This window comes from Plecotus auritus (assembly GCF_963455305.1).
Source record: "Plecotus auritus genome assembly, chromosome: 9".
In the NCBI taxonomy this organism is placed as follows: Eukaryota; Metazoa; Chordata; class Mammalia; order Chiroptera; family Vespertilionidae; genus Plecotus; species Plecotus auritus.
The window spans coordinates 43,476,843-43,497,490 of NC_137783.1; the positions used below are offsets into that span (position 1 = coordinate 43,476,843).

The following is a 20,648-nucleotide window of genomic DNA, read 5'->3' on the forward strand; positions in this document are numbered from 1 at the left end:
TAGCTTTTTCTTGTCTTTGAAGCTCCTTATCTGACCTTCAATTCTAAATAATAGCTTTGCTGGGTAGAGTAATCTTGGTTGTAGGTTCTTGCTATTCATCACTTTAAATATTTCTTGCCACTCCCTTCTGGCCTGCATAGTTTCTGTTTAGAAATCAGCTGACAATCGTATGGGTGCTCCCTTGTAGGTAATTAACTGTTTTTCTCTTGCTGCTTTTAAGATTCTCTCTTTGTCTTTTGCTCTTGGCATTTTAATTATGATGTGTCTTGGTGTGGTCCTCTTTGGATTCCTTTTGTTTGGGGTTCTGTGCGCTTCCTGGACTTGTAAGTCTATTTCTTTCACCAGGTGGGGGAAGTTTTCTGTCATTATTTCTTCAAATAGGTTTTCAGTATCTTGCTCTCTCTCTTCTTCTGGCACCACCATAATTCTGATGTTAGTACGCTTGAAGTTGTCCCAGAGTCTTCTTACACCATCTTCAACTTTTTCGATTTTTTTTTCTTTTTGCTTTTTCGGTTGAGTGTTTTTTGCTTCTTTGTATTTCAATTCTTTGACTTGATTCTTGTGTTCCTCTAGTCTGTTGTTGGGTCTCTGTATAATATTTTTTATTTCAGTCAGTGTATGTTTAATTTCTAGTTGGTCCTTTTTCATATCCTCGAGGGTTTTGTTGAATTTATTGGCCGTTTCTAGGATATTCTTGAAAAACCTTATAACCGTGGTTTTGAACTCTATATCCAGTTGTTTGTTTTCCTCCATTTCTTTTGTTTGTGATCTGTTTCTTGGTCTCCCCATTTTCGCTGCTTCCCTGAGTTGGTAGGGTGGCTTTGTGTGCTAGGTGTCCTTTATGGCCCAGTGGGTCGGCCTCCCAGTTACCTGAGGTGGACACTCTTAGTGCACCCCTTTGTGGACTGTGTGTACAGCCTTGTTGTAGTTAAATCTTGATTGTTGTTGGTGTCACTGGGAGGAATTGACCTCCAGGCCAATTGGCTGTGAAGACCCGCTGTGTCTATAATGGAAGAACTGCTGCACTGGAGACACGCTTTGCTTCAGTGGGGCTTTGGTGCTCACTGAGTCTGCCGCTTGAATGTGTCACTTATGGATGTGAGTAGTTGAAATCTGGTGTCGTCTCACACTGACCATTAGATACACTAGCTTCTGGATCTCCAGTGGGGTGCTGGTCAGCTACTGTCTGAGGCCACCCAGCAGGAGGTACAGCGAGAACTATAGTTTTCTCCTCTTTGTTTGGGGTTTGGAGGTTTTGGAGCTGTCTGACCAGAGCTGCAGTTTGTTTGGTTAAGCTGCAATAGGCAGGCCATTTATATGCAAAAGTCGCTGCTTGGAGCTTGGGTGGGTTTGTAGATTGTGTGGGCGGGTTCTCAGGGAGTCACTAGGTTAGGGCGTGGCAAACAGCAATGGCTGCCAGTCAGCCGTCTCTGTGTTTCCGCGTTTCCAAGTCCCAGTGTCTCGCGCCCCAGCGCAGTAAACAATGATTGGTGGGTGCACCTCTGCAAGAAAGTCACCCTCACTTTCCGACCCGATGGCAGACAGTCAAGGTTCTCCCCGTAGGAGTTTGGGTCCCCAGCGTCTCCCCAGAAACCGTAGTTCAGAGTAATCTGGAGCTTGTCTCCCTTTGGGTTGAAAGAAGCAGCGCACCCAGACACCTGCCGCCAGCCCAATTCGCGCGCCTCCGTACCTCAGCTTTTCAGCGCTTGTGCACGTCTCAATGCTCTTTGCTCTTTCCTTCTAGTTGTAGAACTTCCACTCACCCAGCTTTCCCGTGGTTCTGCATGATAGACATTTAGTCTTTTAGTTGTAGTTTTGAAATTGTTGTGCGAGGCAGCAGTTTAGGTGTTTACCTATGCCGCCATCTTGGTTTCTCCAATTATTTATTTACAAAAATATTTTTATTGATTTCAGAGAGGAAGGGAGAGGGATAAGAACATCAATGATGAGAGAGAATCATTGATTGGCTGCCTCCTGAACGTCCCCTACTGGGGATTAAGTCCGCAACTGCTTAGACCATGACCTCCTGGTTCATAGGTCCATGCTTAACCACTGAGCCACAAAGAGTGGAAGGAGAAGGGAAGGATAGAGAGAGTTGGGGAAGAGAGAGAGAGATGTGAGAGAGATGAGAGAGAACATCAATTGGTTGCCTTCCGTACATGCCCTGACCAGGGATTGAACCCACAACATAGGTATGTGCCCTGACTGGGAATTGAACCTGCAACCTTTTGTATATGGGGACAATTCTCCAAACAACTTAGCCACACTGGCTAGGGCAAAAATATCTTGCTATTATGATAGTGGTAAAATAAAAAGTGGGGCGGGGGGCTCCCTGGCTGGTTTTGCTCAGTGGGTATAGTGTCGCCCTGTGGACTAAGGGGTCCTGGGTTTGATTCCAGTCAAGGGCACATGCCCCATTTGCAGGCTCGATCCCCATTAGGGGGCATGCAGGAGGCAGCCAATCAATGATTCTCTCTCATTATTGATGTTTCTATCTCTCTCCCTCTCCCTTCCTCTCTGAAATAAATAAAAATATATTAAAAATAAAAAGGGGGTGGTAATCTTTGTGATAATATAGGTGGACAATGAAGGCATTACGCTAAGTGAAATAAGTCAGAAGACAAATCCTGCATGATCTCACTTAAATTTAGAATCTAAAAAAAAAGTTGAACTCATAGATACAGAGAACAATTTGATAGTTGCCAGAGAGGCAGGGGTTAAGTGAGTTGTATAGAGGGTGTCAAAAGGTACAGACTTCAGTCAAAATACATGTTATGGGGATGTAACGTATAGCATGGTGACTATCCTATATAATAAAAGGCTAATATGCAAATCGACCAAACGGCAGAACAACCGGTTGCTATGACGTAGCCTGACCACCAGTGGGCAGATGCTCAACGCAGGAGCTGCCCCCTGGTGGTCAGTGCGCTCCCCTGGGGGAGCACTGCTCAGCCAGAAGCCCTGAGCTGGGCTCATAGCTGGTGAGCGCAGCGGCGGTGGCGGTAGCCTCTCCCTCCTTCACAGTAGAGCTAAAGATGTCAGACTGCTGGCTTAGGCCCAGACTGCAAGAGGGATGTCTGACTGTTGCGCTGGGGATCGGGCCTAAGCCGTCAGTCGGACATCCCATGAGGGCTCCTGGACTGAGAGAGGGTGCTGGCCAGGCTGAGGGATGCCCTCCCCCCCCCCCCCCCCGAGTGCACGAACTTCATGCACCGGGCCTCTAGTCCTATATAAAGGGTTAATATGCAAATCGATCGAACGGTGGAACAACTGGTTGCTATGACATGCACTGACCACCAGGGGGCATACGCTCAATGCAGGAGCTGCTCCCTGGTGGTCAGTGTGCTCCCACAGGGAGAGCACCTCTCAGCCAGAAGCCGGGCTCACAGCTGGCAAGCGCAGCAGTGGTGGTGGGAGCCTCTCTCGCCTCCGCGGCAGTGCTAAGGATGTCCGACTGATGCCATCAGTCGGACATCCCCCGACAACTCCTGGACTACGAGAGAGCGCAGGCCGTACTGAGGGACCCTCGTACACCAGGCCTCTAATAGTTAATAATGTATTGCATATTTGAAATTTGCTAAGAAAGTGGGTCGTAAAGTTCTCATCTCAAGAAAAATAATGTAACTTTGTGGTGACATGTTAACCAGACTTACTGTGATCATTTTACAATATATACAAACTAGAGGCCCTCTCGCAGTCCGGGACCTTTGGGGTATGTCTGACAGCTTAGGCCCACTCCCCTCGGCATTGGGAATCCTTAGCGCTGCCACGGAGGTGGGAGAGGCTCCCACCACTGCCGCTGTGCTCGCCAGCTGTGAGCCCAGCTTTTGGCCGAGCGGTGCTCCCCCTGTGGGAGCGCACTGACCACCAGGGGGCAGCTCCTGTGCTGAACGTCTGTCCCCTGGTGGTCAGTGTGTGTCATAGCAACCAATCATTCCGCCATTTGGTCGATTTGCATATTAGCCTTTTATTATAGAGGATAGGATATTTGAATGTCATATACCTGAAGCTAGTATAATGTTATATGTCATATCTTAATTTTAAAATGTGTATTTGATCATGTAACAGGTTTTGTAATAAGGTCACAATTTTCTTTATCATTGTGGATCAGAAGAATACAGAGGCTATGAAGAGTTAGAGGAACGTGCCGAAACCGGTTTGGCTCAGTGGATAGAGCGTCGGCCTGCGGACTGAAGGGTCCCGGGTTCGATTCCGGTCAAGGGCATGTACCTTGGTTGCGGGCATATCCCCATTGGGAGGTGTGCAGGAGGCAGCTGATCGATGTTTCTCTCTCATCGATGTTTCTAACTCTCCCTTCCTCTCTGTAAAACATCAATAAAATATATTTAAAAAAAAAAAAAAAGAGTTAGAGGAACGTACATTATCGTATTAAATACAGGTGACCTTTGAACAACAAAGTCATGGGTTCTGACCTCCCACACAGTAGAAAATTAGCATATAACTTCTGACTCCCCAAAAACTTAACTAATAGCCTACTGTTGACCCAAAGTCTTACCAATAACATAAACAGTTAACACTGTATGTGTATTATATACTATATTCTTACAATAAAGATAGAAAAAAAGAAAATATTAAGATCGTAAGGAAGAGAACATGTATTTATAGTATTGTACTATAATACATGAGGCACCATAAAGTTTACAAGATTAATCCTGTCAGTACCTACATCAGTATTATATGATACAAAACACTGTATGTTATACATATTACATTAGACAACAAAAATGAAAAGATAATGTGAAAAAGAAATTTACATGTATTTATAGGTATGATTCATGTATTTATAATGAAGCAACAATATTGATTGCTTTATGGTAGCCTAGTGTAATCGATATGATTACTTCATGGTAGCCTAACTTATACACTAATGAATGAATCATTATAAAATTTTCATAGCATATAGTATTACAGTCATAGTCATACTACAGTATTGAAAACATTACCTTTTTGAAAAAACCACTTACCTGTGATAAGGTAATACCTAGTTTTTCCAATTGCGAGAGATAGAAGCATACTGTATGTTAATATAATTCTTTGAAAGCAAAGTTATGAAACAGAAAATGAAAACATTACTAATTTTACATTAAATATCACTCACTTTATGCCTATGTAAGGATAGGCTATGCACTTCAGGTCTTGCACATGATGTCCTTACACAATGAATACTTAGGTGATAACAAAAATGTCTCATACAGTTATTAGATTTTCACATGAAGACAGGCATACTAAGAAAAGTTCATTAGCTTTACAGCATGATAATGATTTACTTACTATTCATTAAGTGGAAGTGGATCATCATGAAAGCCTTCATCCTAGTCTTCATGCTGAGTATGCTGAGGAGGGGGTTGGTCTTGCTGTCTTGGGTGGCAGAAGCAGAAGAGGTGGAAGCGGAGGCAGGCACACTGTAACTTTACAGAAATACCTTTATTTTCTGTCTGACTTTTCTGCTTTTTCATTTCTCTAAAAATGTTTCTACTCAGTACCAATCCTTCCACAGTTGCTTTACTGTGCCTGTATCATAGAAGGGTTCTTGTCATGAAATAAGTAAAAAGCAGTCTTGAATAATCAGACCCTTCTGCTAGATTGACGCAGGTCAGTTTGCGTTCTGGCACTGCCTCTTTATCTGCCTCTTCTGCATCTTCCTATTCCTCTGGCACTGGTTCATATTCCCTCATCTTCATCATGTTGTCTTCTGATGTAATGTCTTTTAGCTCTTGAATTTCTCCCAAGATTCTTACCGCCCACTCCCTCTTTTTTTGCAATATCCACAATCTCATGATTTCTTTGATTGGCTCTGTCATAAATTCTGTGAAGTCATGCACATCATCTGGACACAGTTAACAACAGCAGGAATTTATTGTTTTGGGCTTGATGGCTTTCATGGCTTTTTCTATAACAACGATGGCATCTCCAATGGTGTAATCCTTCTAGACTTTCTATCAGGGTCCACTTCCATAGGGTGACAATCCTTTCCATAGAATACTGTGCATGATACAAAGACCTTAAAGATCTTTGTGATCCCCTGATCTAGAGGCTGAATTAAAGATGTGTTTGGGGGCAAGTAGATCACTTAGATGCCTTTGGTGTTGAACTCATGGGGTCTGGATGGCCAGGGGCACTGTGCAATATTAAAAGAACTTTAAAAGGCAGTCCCTTACTGGCAAGTTAATTCTTTTAAAAAAAAAACTTAATCTTTATTGTTCAGATTATTACAATTATTCCTCTTTTTTTCTCCCATAGCTCCCCTCCACCCAATTCCCACCCCACCCTCTGCCCTTACCCCCACACTGTCCTCATCCATAGGTGTATGATTTTTGTCCAGTCTCTTCCCGCACCCCCCACACCCCTTTCCCCCTGAGAATTGTCAGTCCACTCCCTTTCTATGCCCCTGATTCTATTATATTCACCAGTTTATTCTGTTCATCAGATTTTTTATTCACTTGCTTTTTAGATTCACTTGTTGATATGTATTTGTTCATAATTTTTATCTTTACTTTTTTCTTCTTCTTCCTCTTCTTAAAGAATACCCTTCAGCATGTCATATAATACTGGTTTGGCGGTGATGAACTCCTTTAGCTTTTTCTTATCTGTGAAGCTCTTTATCTGACCTTCAATTCTGAATGATAACTTTGCTGGGTAGAGTAATCTTGGTTGTAGGTTCTTGCTATTCATCACTTTGAATATTTCTTGCCACTCCCTTCTGGCCTGCATAGTTTCTGTTGAGAAATCAGCTGACAATCGTATGGGTGCTCCCTTGTAGGTAATTAACTGTTTTTCTCTTGCTGCTTTTAATATTCTCTCTTTGTCTTTTGCTCTTGGCATTTTAATTATGATGTGTCTTGGTGTGGTCCTCTTTGGATTCCTTTTGTTTGGGGTTCTCTGCACTTCTTGGACTTGTAAGTCTATTTCTTTCACCAGGTGGGGGAAGTTTTCGGTCATTATTTCTTCAAATAGGTTTTCAATATCTTGCTCTCTCTTCTTCTGGCACCACCATAATTCTGATGTTAGTACGCTTAAAGTTGTCCCAGAGGCTCCTTACACTGTCTTCATATTTTTGGATTCTTTTTGCTTTTTGCTTTTCCGGTTGGGTGTTTTTTACTTCTTCGTATTTCAAATCTTTGACTTGTTTCTTGTGATCCTCTGGTCTGCTGTTGGACCTCTGTATATTATTTATTTCAGTCAGTGTATGCTTAATTTCTAGTTGGTCCTTTTTCATATCCTTGAGGGTCTCACTAAATTTATCGGCCTTTTCTAGAAAATTCTTGAAAAACCTTATTAACCATGGTTTTGAACTCTATATCCAGTTGTTTGCTTTCCTCCATTTCTTTCATTTGTGACCTGTTTCTTTGTCTCCGCATTTTGGCTGCTTCCCTGAGTTGATAGAGTGGCTTTGTGTGCTAGGTGTCCTATAGGGCCCAGTGGCTCAGCCTCCCCAGTTACCTGAGGTGGACACTCTTGGTGCGCCCCTTTGTGGGCTGTGTTCACAGTCTTGTTGTAGTTAAGCCTTGATTGTTGTTGGTATCACTGGGAGGAATTGACCTCCAGGGCAATTGGCTGTGAGGATCAGCTGTGTCTACGCTGGGAGAACTTCTGTGCTGGAGACATCCTTATGAGACAAGACTTGCTTCAGTGGGGCTTTGGTGCTCACTGAGTCTGCCCCCTGAGTGCGTCCCCTATGGATCTGAGGAGTTGTAATCTGGATGGTCCTACTCTGAGCCCTGGGTACACTGGCTCTTGGATCTCCAAGGAGGTGCTAATTTAGCCTCTGCCTGAGGCCCCCCAGCAGGAGCTATGGAGAGATCTGCAGATTTCTCTTCTTTGTTTGGGTTTTGGAGGTGCCCAGATGAGGCCCAGCTGTGAAGCAATGCAAGGTGCTGTGGGGCCTTGGGCCTTCTTTTGGATGTTCTGGGTCTCTCTGACTCAGCTGCAGTTTGTTAGGTGAGTTTAGAATTCAAAGGACCAGGCCATTCATATGCAAAAGCCTCTGCGCTCAGCTTGGATGGGGCGGAGTCTCAGGGCAGAGCAAACAGCAATGGCTTCGTGGGGTGGGATCTCAGGGCGGAGTAAACAGCAGTGGTTTTCGGTCAGCCCTGCCCTAAGAGGCCCCTGGGTCTCATTGTTCCGCGGTAATCGCTGCAAGCACCTCTGAGAGAAAGCCGCCCTCGGGTTTTGCCCACTGTCAGACAGTCCAGTTTCTCCCCATATGAGTCTGGATCCCCAGAGTCTCGCCCGGAACTGGAGTTCAGAGCAGTCGAGAACTTTTGTCTCCCTCCCAATTGAGAAAGCCAGCTGAATACTCAGTTGCCATCCCTCTCCACATGTGCGCCTCTGTACCTCTGCCTTCTGCAGCTCCTGTGAGTCTCAGTGTGCTTTTCTCTTTCCTTCTAGTTGTAGAATTTCCACTCAGCCAGCCTTCCTGTGGTTCTGGATGATGTTCATTTTGTCTTTTAGTTGTAGTTTTGAAATTGTTGTGCGAGGCAGCAGTTCAGGTGTTTACCTATGCTGCCATCTTGGTTTCTCCCTGGCAAGTTAATTCTTGACTTTAGGGACAAAGCATCAATGCAACCAATTGAGAAAAAGGGTTCATGTTGTCCAGGCTTTCTTGTTGACTGAAAGCTGGCTTTTATCCTTTCCCTTCAAGGCTCAAGGTTAGCAGCATTATATATAAGGGCACTCCTGATCATAAACCCGACTGCATTTGAACAGAACAGTAGAGCTAGGCTCTCCTTCCTGTCTTAAATCCTGGCGCTTGCTTCTCTGCCTTATTAATGTCCTTTGTGGCCTCCCTGCCCCTCCCAGATTAGTTCACTTTCATCTGCATTAAAAAACTGTTCAGGCAGATATCCTTTCTCCACAATGATTTTCTGAATAGCATCTAGGAACTTGTCTGCTGCCTCTTGGTTGACAAGAAGCTGCTTCTCTGTTACCTTGAGATTTTTAAAGCCAAACCTCTTTCTAAAAGTATCAAATCATTCATTGCTGGCATTAAATTCTCCAACTTTAGATCCTTCACCTTCCTTTTGCTTTAAATTGTCATATAGTGACTTCGCTTTTTCTCAAATCATATTAGGTATGCCTCAAATCTATAGAAATGCCTTTCTTAAGCAATCCTGCACCCACATTTAGTATCAGATAAAAAAATATTTTGCAAAAAGTTCAAGGTTTTCATGCCTGCTGGTGCAGTTACAGTGACAGCTTCACAAATTTTTTTTTTACACCAATCCTTATACTGGATTCATTTATCTTGAAATGGCAGCAGTTGCAGCTGCAGAACTCCATCTACAGTACTTATCAAACAATTCAACTTTTTCTTGTCATGTCATGTCTTTTTCTCTGCTTTTTGGAAGTACTTCCAGAGGCAGTGCTAGAGGCACTTGGGCGCCATTGTGTTATTCAAGACTTACAGTGTTGCACTGAATATGACAAAAAAATACATGAGAACCCTGAGAGATCACTTTTTACTGCAATATGCAATTTACCGGGGAGACGAACTGCTCAGAGATGATTAGCATTTACACAGCATTTTAAGCAGATACTTGCAACACTTGTTCACCGCAATAGCAACAGGAGGTGGCTATGAAATTATACAGTAGTACAGTATGTATTACATTTATGCAGTTATTTTACATTTAAAATCATAATTTACAGTTATGATTAAGTACTGCATCTGTATGTTTGTTTACATTTCTCTCAACTGCAAATGGCACTGTGTATGATGGCCTGTATTAGCGCACAAGTTTTGGTAAATTTTAATTTTTTTAAATATATTTTTATTGATTTCAGAGAGGAAAGGAGAGGACGAGAGAGAGAGAAACCATCAACGATGAGAGAGAATCATTGATCGGTTGCCTCCTTCATGCCCCCACTGGGGATTGAGCCTGCAACCCAGGCATGTGCCCTGAGAATCGAACCATGACCACTGAACCACGCCGGCTGGGCATGCATTCTTTTTTATATCACTTTTTCCTGATTTATATAAATAACAGATTCTCACTGAAGCACTGGGAAAAAATACCCCACTCCAAATCCCTACCACCCAGAGATACTCACTGATATTATTTTTGCATATTTCTTTCTAGTTTTTTTCTTATGTATTATCTATAGGTGAAAACTAAGGTCAAGATGTGTGTGTGTATGTGTGTATATATATATATATATATATATATATAGTTTTAAATATAGCTTTTCGCCTGGCCGGCGTGGCTCAGTGGTTGAATGTCAGCCTATGAACCAAGAAGTCACTGTTCGGTTCCCGGTCAGGGCATATGCCCGGGTTGCAGGCTCAATTCCTAATGTGGGTGTGCAAGAGGCAGCTGATCAATGGTTCTCTCTCATCATTGATGTTTCTATCTCTCTCCCTCTCCCTTCCTATCTGAAATAAAAAAAAATTTTTTTAAAGAATGAGTAACAATGAACATTACAATTGCGACCATTAACTTAGACAAATCATGTTTATAATTTTAGCTACTGAAACTGAAGGAGATGTGCCAGAGCTTTATCATCAAAGAAAAGGGGAAATAGCAAGATGCTGGATCAAATACTGTTTGACACTCATGCAGAACGCTCAACATTCAATGCAGGTAATGTAGTCAGCACTTGCCTTTTCTTAAATGAGCAGGACATAAGTAAAAGCTTAAAATGGGGATTATGTTTCTTGGGCTCATTGCATGTTCATTATGCAAAACATGCAGAATGCTCTCATAAGTATTTCTTATTCTTATCTTTTAAAATCTTATGTACCGTTCAAGGCCTATCTCAAATACCACTTCTTCCTTGAAGACTTTCCTTTGGATAGAATATAATTCCCTGAGAAGTGGGATCTACATCATATTTATATTATACTAGAGGCCTGGTGCACAAAATTTGTGCACTGCAGGGGGGTCCCCTCAGCCTAGCCTGCACCCTCTTGCAGTCTGGGACCCCTCATTCCTTACCACCCACTGGCTCTTACCACTCTGCTTGCTGTTCCTTAGCACTGCCGTGGAGGCGGGAGAGGCTCCCGCTACTGCTGCTGCGCTTGCCAGCCGTGAGCCCGGCTTCTGGCTGACTGGTGCTCCCCCCATGGTAGCACACTGACCACCAGGGGGCAGCTCCTGCGTTGAGTGTCTGCCCCCTGGTGGTCAGTGCGCATCATAGCGACTGGTCATTCTGGTCGTTCTGCTGTAAAGGTCGCTTAGGCTTTAATTATATAGATCACCATCTCCAGGTCCACTAGGTTCTCAATAAATAATGATTAAATTCTTCCCTGAAGATATCATCTCCTTCCTGTAAGCTCCATAGAACTTTTCTTACCCCTTCCTAAGCCATTTAAATTCTGCTTTGTATTATCCCTATTCGTGTTCCTTTACCTCTTTAGACTATAAGCAACTTGAGGACAGGAAACAATTTTTTTTTTTTAAATATATTTTATTGATTTTTTACAGAGAGGAAGGGAGAGGGATAGAGAGTTAGAAACATCGATGAGAGAGAAACATCGATCAGCTGCCTCCTGCACACTCCCCACTGGGGATGTGCCCGCAACCAAGGCACATGCCCTTGACCGGAACCGAACCCGGGACCCTTCAGTCCGCAGACCGATGCTCTATCCACTGAGCCAAACCGGTTTCGGCGGAAACAATTCTTACTCATCTTATATATTTTAAGCAGTATATGTATAGGGTAGGGCAAAAGTAGGCTTATAGTTGCTTACAGTTGGAAAATAACAGTAATTAACACAACAGTTCATAAAAAATAAGAATAAACTTGCATATAGTCACAACTATAAACTTAACTTTTGTCCCACCCTGTGAATATGTATATTTATAAAAATAAATATAGATATGTTTGGAAACAGCCCTGTCAGTTTGTAGCTATGAGACACAAGATGCTGGCTGTCCACATAATAGGAGGAAGTAACATTTGAAGCATGCTCAGGGACAGAGTGTGGATGACCTGGGCTGGAGAAAGGGGGAGCACTGTTCCCAGGGGCTGACACAGCATATTAGAAAGTTCTAGGGCGTAGGGAGCATGGTACGAGAAGGGAGGAAACAGGCCTGTGAGGCTGCATGAGAGTGAGAGAACATGTGGTGGAAGAGAGTTAAAGGGGCTAGAACATGCAGGGCCTTCAAGGAATGGAAGGCTGGAAGGGTTTTTAAACAATCACTTTGGTAGTAGAATGGAGAGCGAATTGAGGGAAAGCAAGAGTGGATGAGGGAGATTAGTTAGAAGACCACTGCAGCAGTCAGGTGAGATGTGAAGGTAGCTTGGTCTAGGGTGGTGGCAGAAGAGATGGAAGAAGAAGAAAAGAATGGATTCAGGACGTATTTTAGAACAACGGTCGCCAACTGGTGGTCCGCGGGCCACTGGTGGTCTATGAGATCCGAAAGGTTGGTGACCGCTGGTTTAGAAACCGAAACATTACGGACCTGGTGATGGATTTGAAATGTGGGGTAAAGGGACAAGAGAGAGACTTCCCAAGGATGATTCCTAGGTTGCTGGCTGTCCACATCGATGAAGTGTTCTTCCCTAAGATAACACTAGAACAGGAACAGGAACCTACCTGCTGAAGAAGCACAGGAGTTCCATTGTGGACGTGCCGAGATGCCTCTGAATCAAGCATGTCAAACTCAAAGGCTAACACAGGCCAAATAAGCCAGGCATGCAGCCTGCGGGCTGAGTTTCACATGCTTGCTCTGACTATTCTGAGAGGAGATGCCACATTGGGAGCTGTGCTTAAGGGTCTGAGCTTGAGAAGAGGTCTGGGCTGTAGCTGTACACTTGGGAGTCATCCTCACATGAATGGCAATTGTAGCCATGGTTTGGGGGAGTCACCTGTTTAGAGCAGTGCTGTCCCATAGAAATATAATGCTAGCTATATATGTAATTTTAAATTTCCTAGTGGCCACATTAGAAAAGGGGGGGAAAAGCCCAGCTAGCGTGGCTCAGTGGTTGAGGGTCGACCTATGAACCAGGAGGTCACAGTTCAATTCCTGGTCAGGGCACATGCCCGGGTTGGGGATGTGCAGGAGGCAGCCAATCAATGACTCTCTCATCATTGATGTTTTTGCCTCTCTCCCTTCTGCTCTGAAATCAATAAAAAATATATATATATAAAAAAGGAAAAAGCAGGTGAAATTAATTTTAATTCTACTTTTAATCCAGAATATAAAAAATACTGTCATTTCTATATGTCATCAATATTAAAAACTAAGAAATATTTTAAGTTTCCAATTCAGGGGTGGGCAAACTTTTTGACTCGAGGGCCACAATGGGTTCTTAAACTGGACCGGAGGGCCGGAACAAAAGCATGGATGGAGTGTTTGTGTGAACTAATATAAATTCAAAGTAAAGGAGCGGAGGGGAGAGCAAGAGAACCCTTCGCTCTTTCGGCTCCGCGAGCCGGATAGAACAGCCGAACGGGCCGGATCCGGCCCGCGGGCCGTAGTTTGCCCACGGCTGTTCCAATTGGAAATTTATTTATACAAAAATTTCTTGGAAATTAAGTATTATTTTACATAGCCCATGTCTTAGTTTGGACTCACCACATTTCAAGTGCTCAATAATTATCCATATCATGGCTCTTATTTTGAACAATGTGGGAGAGAGAGAAAAATCAAGAGAAAAAAAGGAAAGGTCTTGAGGTTGAACACTAAGGGATCTGACCATTAATTTTATTGGTCAGGAAGAGGAGGGTAAGCTTAATTGTTGTTGTTGTTAATCCCACCGGAGGATATTTTTTCCAATGGTTTTTAGAGAGAGTAGAGGGAGGGAGGGACTGGGGGTGGGAGTGGGTGAAATGAGAGAGACAGAGAGACTTGGATCTGAGAGAGACACATCGATTGGTTGCCTCCTGCACGTACCCTGACCGGGCCAGGGATTGAATCTGCAACCCAGGTACATGCCTTTGATGGGAAATTGAACCCTCGACCCTTCAGTGCACAGGCTGATGCTCCCACACTGGCCCGGGCTTACTCTATTTTTAAACCATTTTAGTTATATATGTTTTTTTTTGCCCCAGGAGGTAGAAGAGAGAGCTTTTACCTGTAAAGTTAGATTTAACTCTATCTTCACTTTAATGTCGTTAAAATACCTAGAGTATTTCTCTGTACTATATTTCACTAAATAACTTAACTGTAACATGAACATCATTATCATTAATGACATGTCTGTGAAATATTTTTAGGATTTATATTACAGTTTTACTCTGTTAAAATCTAATAATGTATTACATGTATATAATGTTTCACAGTGTTTAAAGTTCTTTCATATGTATTTATCTTATCTGAAGGAGTAACTTATAAATAAGTCCCAAAAGAGAAATTAATATGTCCTGGCCATTGTACTCAGTTGGCTGCAGTGTCGTCCCATACACCAAAAGGTGGCGGATTCGATACCCAGTCAGGGTGCATACAGGAGGCAACCAATCGAAGTTTTATCCTTCACATCAATGTTTCTCTCTCCACTCAATAAAATAAAAAAATAAATAGGAATAAACGTTTATAAATGGTTACTCTATTTAAATACTTCTTCCAAATTTGTGTTTTTAATATAATTGAAATACAATTTCTCAGAGGAAAGGTGGGGGAGGGTGGGTGGATGGGAAGTAATCAACCAAAAACCTTGTATGCATATATGCATAACCCAAGGACACAGACAATAGGGTGCTGAAGGCCTGGGGCAGGGTGGGCTGGAGCCTGGGGGCCATCTAGAGTGGGTCAATGGTGGGGATAAAGGGGGACATATGTAAAAAAGAAAAAGAAATACAATTAGAAGAAATCTTTTAAAAGATGCTTAAGGGGAGAACAACCAAGATGGCGGCATAGGTAAACACCTGAACTTGCTGCTGCGCACAACCACATCAAAACTACAACTAAAAGGCAAAACGAACATCATCCAGAACCATGGGAAGGCTGGCTGAGTGGAAATTCTACAACTAGAAGGAAAGAGAAAAGCACATTGAGTCCGGTAGGAGGTGTGGAAGTGTGGAGGTACAGAGGCACGCATGAAAGGGGCTGGCAACTGGGTACGCTCTTGTCTTTTTTGATCGGGAGGGAGATACAAGCTCCCGACTGTTCTGAACTCCAGTTCCAGGCGAGACTCTGGGGACCCAGACTCCTACAGAGAGAAACTGGACTGTCTGGCACTGGGCTGGAACGAGAGGGCAGCTTTCTCTCAGAGGTGCTTGCAGTGATCATTGTTCCTGCACGGTGCCGCGGGACACAGAGACCCAGGGGCCTCTTCAGGGCAGGGCTGATGGGCAGCTATTGCTGTTTGCTCCCTCCTGGTGATTCCCTGAGACCCCGCCCCACCCAATTTACAACCCCACCCAAGCTATACGCAGAGGCTTTTGCATATGAATGAACTGGCCTTTTGCAATCTAAAACATAACAAACTGCAGCTGAGTCAGAGAGCCCCAGAGCTTCCAAAAGAAGGCCCAAGGCTGGACAGCAGCTTGCATTGCTTCACAGCTGGGCCTCATCTGGGAACCTCCAAACCCCAAACAAAGAGGAGGAATCGCCATGACCGGTTTGACTCAGTGGATAGAGTGTCGGCCTGCGGACTGAAGGGTCCCAGGTTCGATTCCAGTCAAGGGCATGTACCTTGGTTGCGGGCACATCCCCAGTAGGGGGTGTGTAGGAGGCAGCTGATAGATGTTTCTCTCTATCCCTCCCCCTTCCTCTCTGTAAAAAAATAAATAAAAATATATATATTTTTAAAAAAGTGGAGGAATCTGCAGATCTCCCTAGAGCTCCTGCTGGGTGATCCCAGGCAGTGGCTGACTTTGCACCTCCTTGGAGATCCAAGAGCCAGTGTACCCAGGGCTCAGAGTAGGACCATCCAGATTACAACTCTTCGCATCCAAAAGAGACACACTCAGGGGGCAGACTCAGTGAACGCCAGAGCCCCACTGAAGCAAGTCTTGCCCCATAAGGGTGTCTTCAGCACAGAAGTTCTCCCATTGTAGACACAACTGGTCCTCACAGCCAATTGGCCTGGAGGTCAATTCCTCCCAGTAATACCAACAGCAATCAAGGCTTAACTACAACAAGACTGTGAACACAGCCCACAAAGGGGTGCATCAAGAGTGTCCACCTCAGGTAATTAGGGAGGCTGAGCCACTGGGTCCTATTCCTGGGCCCTATAGGACACCTAGCACACAAAGCCACTCTTATCAACACAGGGAAGCAGCCAAAATGCAGAGACAAAGAAACAGGTCACAAATGAAAGAAATGGAGGAAAACAAACTACTGGATAGAGTTCAAAACCACGGTTATAAGGTTACTCAAGAATCTTCTAGAAACCTCTGAGAAATATAGTGAGACCCTCAAGGATATGAAAAAGGACCAATTAGAAATTAAGCATACACTGACTAAAATAAAGAATAATATACAGAGATCCAACAGACTAGAGGATCGCAAGAATCAAGTCAAAGATTTGAAATACGAAAAAGCAAAAAACACCCAACTGGAAAAGAAAAAGAATCCAAAAATATGAAGATAGTGTAAGGAGCCTCTGGGACAACTTCAAGCGTACCAACATCCAAATTATAGGGGTGTCAGAAAGAAGAGAGAGAGCAAGATATTGAAAACCTATTTGAAGAAATAATGACAGAAAACTTCCCCTATCTGGTGAAAGAAATAGACTTACAAGTCCAGGAAGTGCAGAGAACCCCAAACAAAAGGAATCCAAAGAGGACCACACCAAGACACATCATAATTAAAATGCCAAGAGCAAAAGACAAAGAGAGAATATTAAAAGCAGCAAGAGAAAAACAGTTACCTACAAGGGTGTACCCATATGACTGTCAGCTGATTTCTCAACAGAAACTATGCAGGCCAGATGGGAGCGGCAAGAAATATTCAAAGTGATGAATAGCAAGAACCTACAACCAAGATTACTCTACCCAGCAAAGCTATTATTTAGAATTAAAGGTCAGATAAAGAGCTTCACAGATAAGAAAAAAGCTAAAGGAGTTCATCTCTGCCAAACCAGTATTATATGAAATGCTGAAGGGTATTCTTTAAGAAGAGGAAGAAGAAGAAAAAGGTAAAGATAAAAATTATGAACAACAAAGTGACAACAAATACATATCAACAAGTAAATCTAAAAAGCAAGTGAATAAAAATCTGATGGACAGAATAAACTGGTGAATATAATAGAATCCAGGGCATAGAAAGGGAGTGGACTGAAATTCTTGGGGGGGAAAGGGGTGTAGGGGGTGAGGGAAGAGACTGGACAAAAATCGTACACTTATGGATGAGGACGGGGCAGAGGGGTTGGTAAGGGCAGAGGGTGGGGTGGGAATTGGGTGGAGGGGCGCTATGGGGGAAAAAAGAGGAACAACTGTAATAATATGAACAATAAAGATTTAAAAAAAAAAAAAAGCTGAAACCGGTTTGGCTCAGTGGATAGAGTGTCGGCCTGTGGACTGAAGGGTCCTGGGTTTGATTCCAGTCAAGGGCATGTACCTTGGTTGCGGGCATATCCCCAGTGGGAGGTGTGCAGGAGGCAGCTGATTGATGTTTCTCTTTCATCGATGTTTCTAGCTCTCTATCCCTGTCCCTTCCTCTCTGTAAAATATCAATAAAATATATTTAAAAAATAAATAAATAATAATAAAAAAAGATGCTTAAGATTATAATACGTCCCTAAACCAAGCTAGGAAGTAAGAAGGTTTTCTCTTTTTTACTCTCCAGTTTGCTTTAATATTATTTGGCAGCAGGAAATCAGTACCCTACTTACCCATAATTATTTTTTCTTTCAGGACAACATAGGAGAACTTGATCTTGATAAACAATCTGAACTGAGAGCTTTAAGGAAAAAAGAACTCGATGAGGAAGAAAGCATTAGGAAGAAAGCTGTGCAGTTTGGAACCGGTGAGCTCTGTGATGCCATCTCTGCAGTGGAAGAGAAAGTGGGCTACTTGAGACCTTTAGATTTTGAAGAAGCTAGAGAACTTTTCTTATTGGGTCAGCACTATGTCTTTGAAGCAAAAGAGTTCTTTCAGATTGATGGTTATGTCACTGACCATATTGAAGTTGTCCAAGACCACAGTGCTCTGTTTAAGGTGCTTGCGTTCTTTGAAACTGACATGGAGAGACGGTGCAAGATGCATAAACGTAGAATAGCCATGCTAGAGCCCCTAATTGTGGATCTGAATCCACAGTATTATCTGTTGGTCAACAGACAGATTCAGTTTGAAATTGCACATGCTTACTATGATATGATGGATTTGAAGGTTGCCATTGCTGACAAGCTGAGGGATCCTGATTCACACATCGTAAAAAAAATAAATAATCTTAATAAGTCAGCAATGAAGTACTACCAGCTCTTCCTAGACTCCCTGAGAGACCCAAATAAAGTGTTTCCTGAGCATATAGGGGAAGATGTGCTTCGCCCTGCCATGTTGGCTAAGTTTCGAGTTGCTCGTCTCTATGGCAAAATCATCACTTCAGATCCCCAAAAAGAGCTAGAAAATTTGGCAACATCCTTGGAACATTACAAATTTATTGTTGATTACTGTGAAAAGCACCCTGAAGCTGCCCAGGAAATAGAAGTGGAGCTAGAACTTAGTAAAGAGATGGTGAGTCTTCTTCCAACAAAAATGGAGAGATTCAGAACCAAGATGGCCCTGACTTAATAAACTTCATTTTTAATGAAAGAAAATGTGCAATATTGAAGATGTTTTCCCCCCTGAGTCAAACAGGCCCAATTCCATTGTTATATTTACTTTTATAGCCAGATGAGTACAGTTCGAACTTAAGATACAGACAGACCAATTGAGTCTTTACTAGGACCTTAACATAATGTAATTAATAATTTATATCTAATTATGTAAATTGACTTGTTAAAGTGACATGTGATTGGTATTTTAGAGTGCATGTTTCCTATTTAAATATAAACTTTTCCTGCCTCATTTTCTAAAGGTAGGTTCTTCATTGTCTAGTACTTGATGGATCCTTTGAGAGGAAAAATGCTGGTTATACCTTGTAGACCAACCTATTATCAAAATTGAAGAAGTCACTTCTTGTAATACTTTCAACAAGAATTATTAAAAGAAAAAAAAAGTAACTTCCTCTAGTTATTTTTTCCCAAATGTTTACTTTCCTAAGTTCCCAAAGAAATCTTTCCGTTTTGAAAATATTAAATAACTAAGTTATGTTGTTGTAAAGTATTGTAGTTTGTCTCATTTATAGGGGATAAAAGCCTTGTTGGAAATATAAATTTACTTGTTTCACTAATAAAAACTTCCGTTTACTCTCTTGTTTTCTTGTAAGAATTGAGTTTTGCGACTTCAAAGGTATTGCCTTATTTGAAGCCAAAGAATATTTCTTCAGTAACACTGCAGAGATAGAAACACATCTCAGTCATTGAATAAATATTAATTGTAGTACTACTTAGTGCCCAAACATTCTTAATTGGCTGTAGTTTCTCATCAGAGGATCCTGGTATATTTTATAAACCTTTGAGCACTGTTAGAAAAGAATATGTACTTCATAATATTGTTAATACATGTTAGTTATTTTAAGAAATGAAGTGAAGACCCTTTGTAGTGCAAAAGTCAAGATCAGTGGTAAAATTTGATACAGAGAATAGTTCTGTATGTTGGCTTGCCTATTAATTTGCTTTGCAAAGCTTAGGACTAGGTCACCTCTCAGGTTCTGTACATTTATATATGTGTAACAATGTCTGCCGTGGGACAGGCATTGTTCTCCCTCTTCTAAGTGTAGAAGATACAGTGATGAACAAGATAAACACGGTCCTGCTCTCTTGGAGAAGTGAACAAGCAAGCAAGATGATTTCAGGTTAGGAGTGCTCTTCCGAAAGGAACCAGAGTGGTGTGGTAAATGTTGATGGCAAGGGGTGCTTAGCTACAGTGACCTGGGAAGGCCTCTGAGAAGATGGGAGCGGACGCTGCCCCGAGAACTAGATGGGAGAAGAGGCAGCCAAGACGGAAGTTGTACCTAAGCCTCCTCTGAGCCGAAAGCCGAAACAAGCAGAAGCATCAGAAGAGTTTTTATGAGGGACATGTGGAGTTAAAATGAAGCGTTCTGTTAGGTCATATTGAGTTGAGATGCTGGAGACTAGATGCTTGTTAATAACTTCTCTTACTCAGACTTCAGAAGGAAAGTGAGGAGGATCAGGAGGCAAAGAGGAGAGGCGGCTTCTTGGGCTTAGTGGGACTCCTGTGCACCTCAGTCACATCATAAGCCTCTCCTGATAGATAAACCTTTTGTTGCCAACCTTACTGAACTTCACAGCTTACACAGTTATTCATTCGTTTAACAAATACTGAGCTCTTCCTGTGTGCAAGTGCTCTCGTGCTGAGCTCTGAGAATATGATCGGTAATTGCCAGCCTCTCAAATCTTGATAGGTTTTCTTCTTCCCAGCAGGGTTATTCAAAAGATAACATTCAAGTATAACAGGCACTCGTCTTAAAACCAGTTTTTATCCTCACACCCATCAGCATACTCTGCTATTTGTCATTTGCTGTCTGTAGGGACTTTTCAGACTTTGTCTTTGGTTATCAGTAGAAAATCTCACTGGCTGCTTTGCAAGGCTGCACTCTCACCGAGCCTGCCCCACAGCTGCCTGCCCGAGCATGGCTTTCCAAGACACCTGCCACGGAGGCTTCGCTGCTTCTCTA

At 42.7% G+C, this 20,648-nt stretch overlaps 1 protein-coding gene across 2 annotated transcripts in view; it reads left to right on the forward strand.

The window, feature by feature from the left end:
* The window catches only part of KIFBP (kinesin family binding protein), a 45,973-nt gene extending 26,708 nt beyond the window's left edge, over positions 1-19,265 (forward strand). For both annotated transcript variants that reach the window (XM_080688004.1, XM_080688005.1), the window contains exons 6-7: positions 10,486-10,601; positions 17,765-19,265. In XM_080688004.1, coding sequence (XP_080544130.1) covers positions 10,486-10,601; positions 17,765-18,640 — 992 coding nt within the window. In that variant the 3' untranslated portion in view covers positions 18,641-19,265. The remainder of the gene's footprint in view (positions 1-10,485; positions 10,602-17,764) is intronic.
* Positions 19,266-20,648: the final 1,383 nt, after the last annotated feature.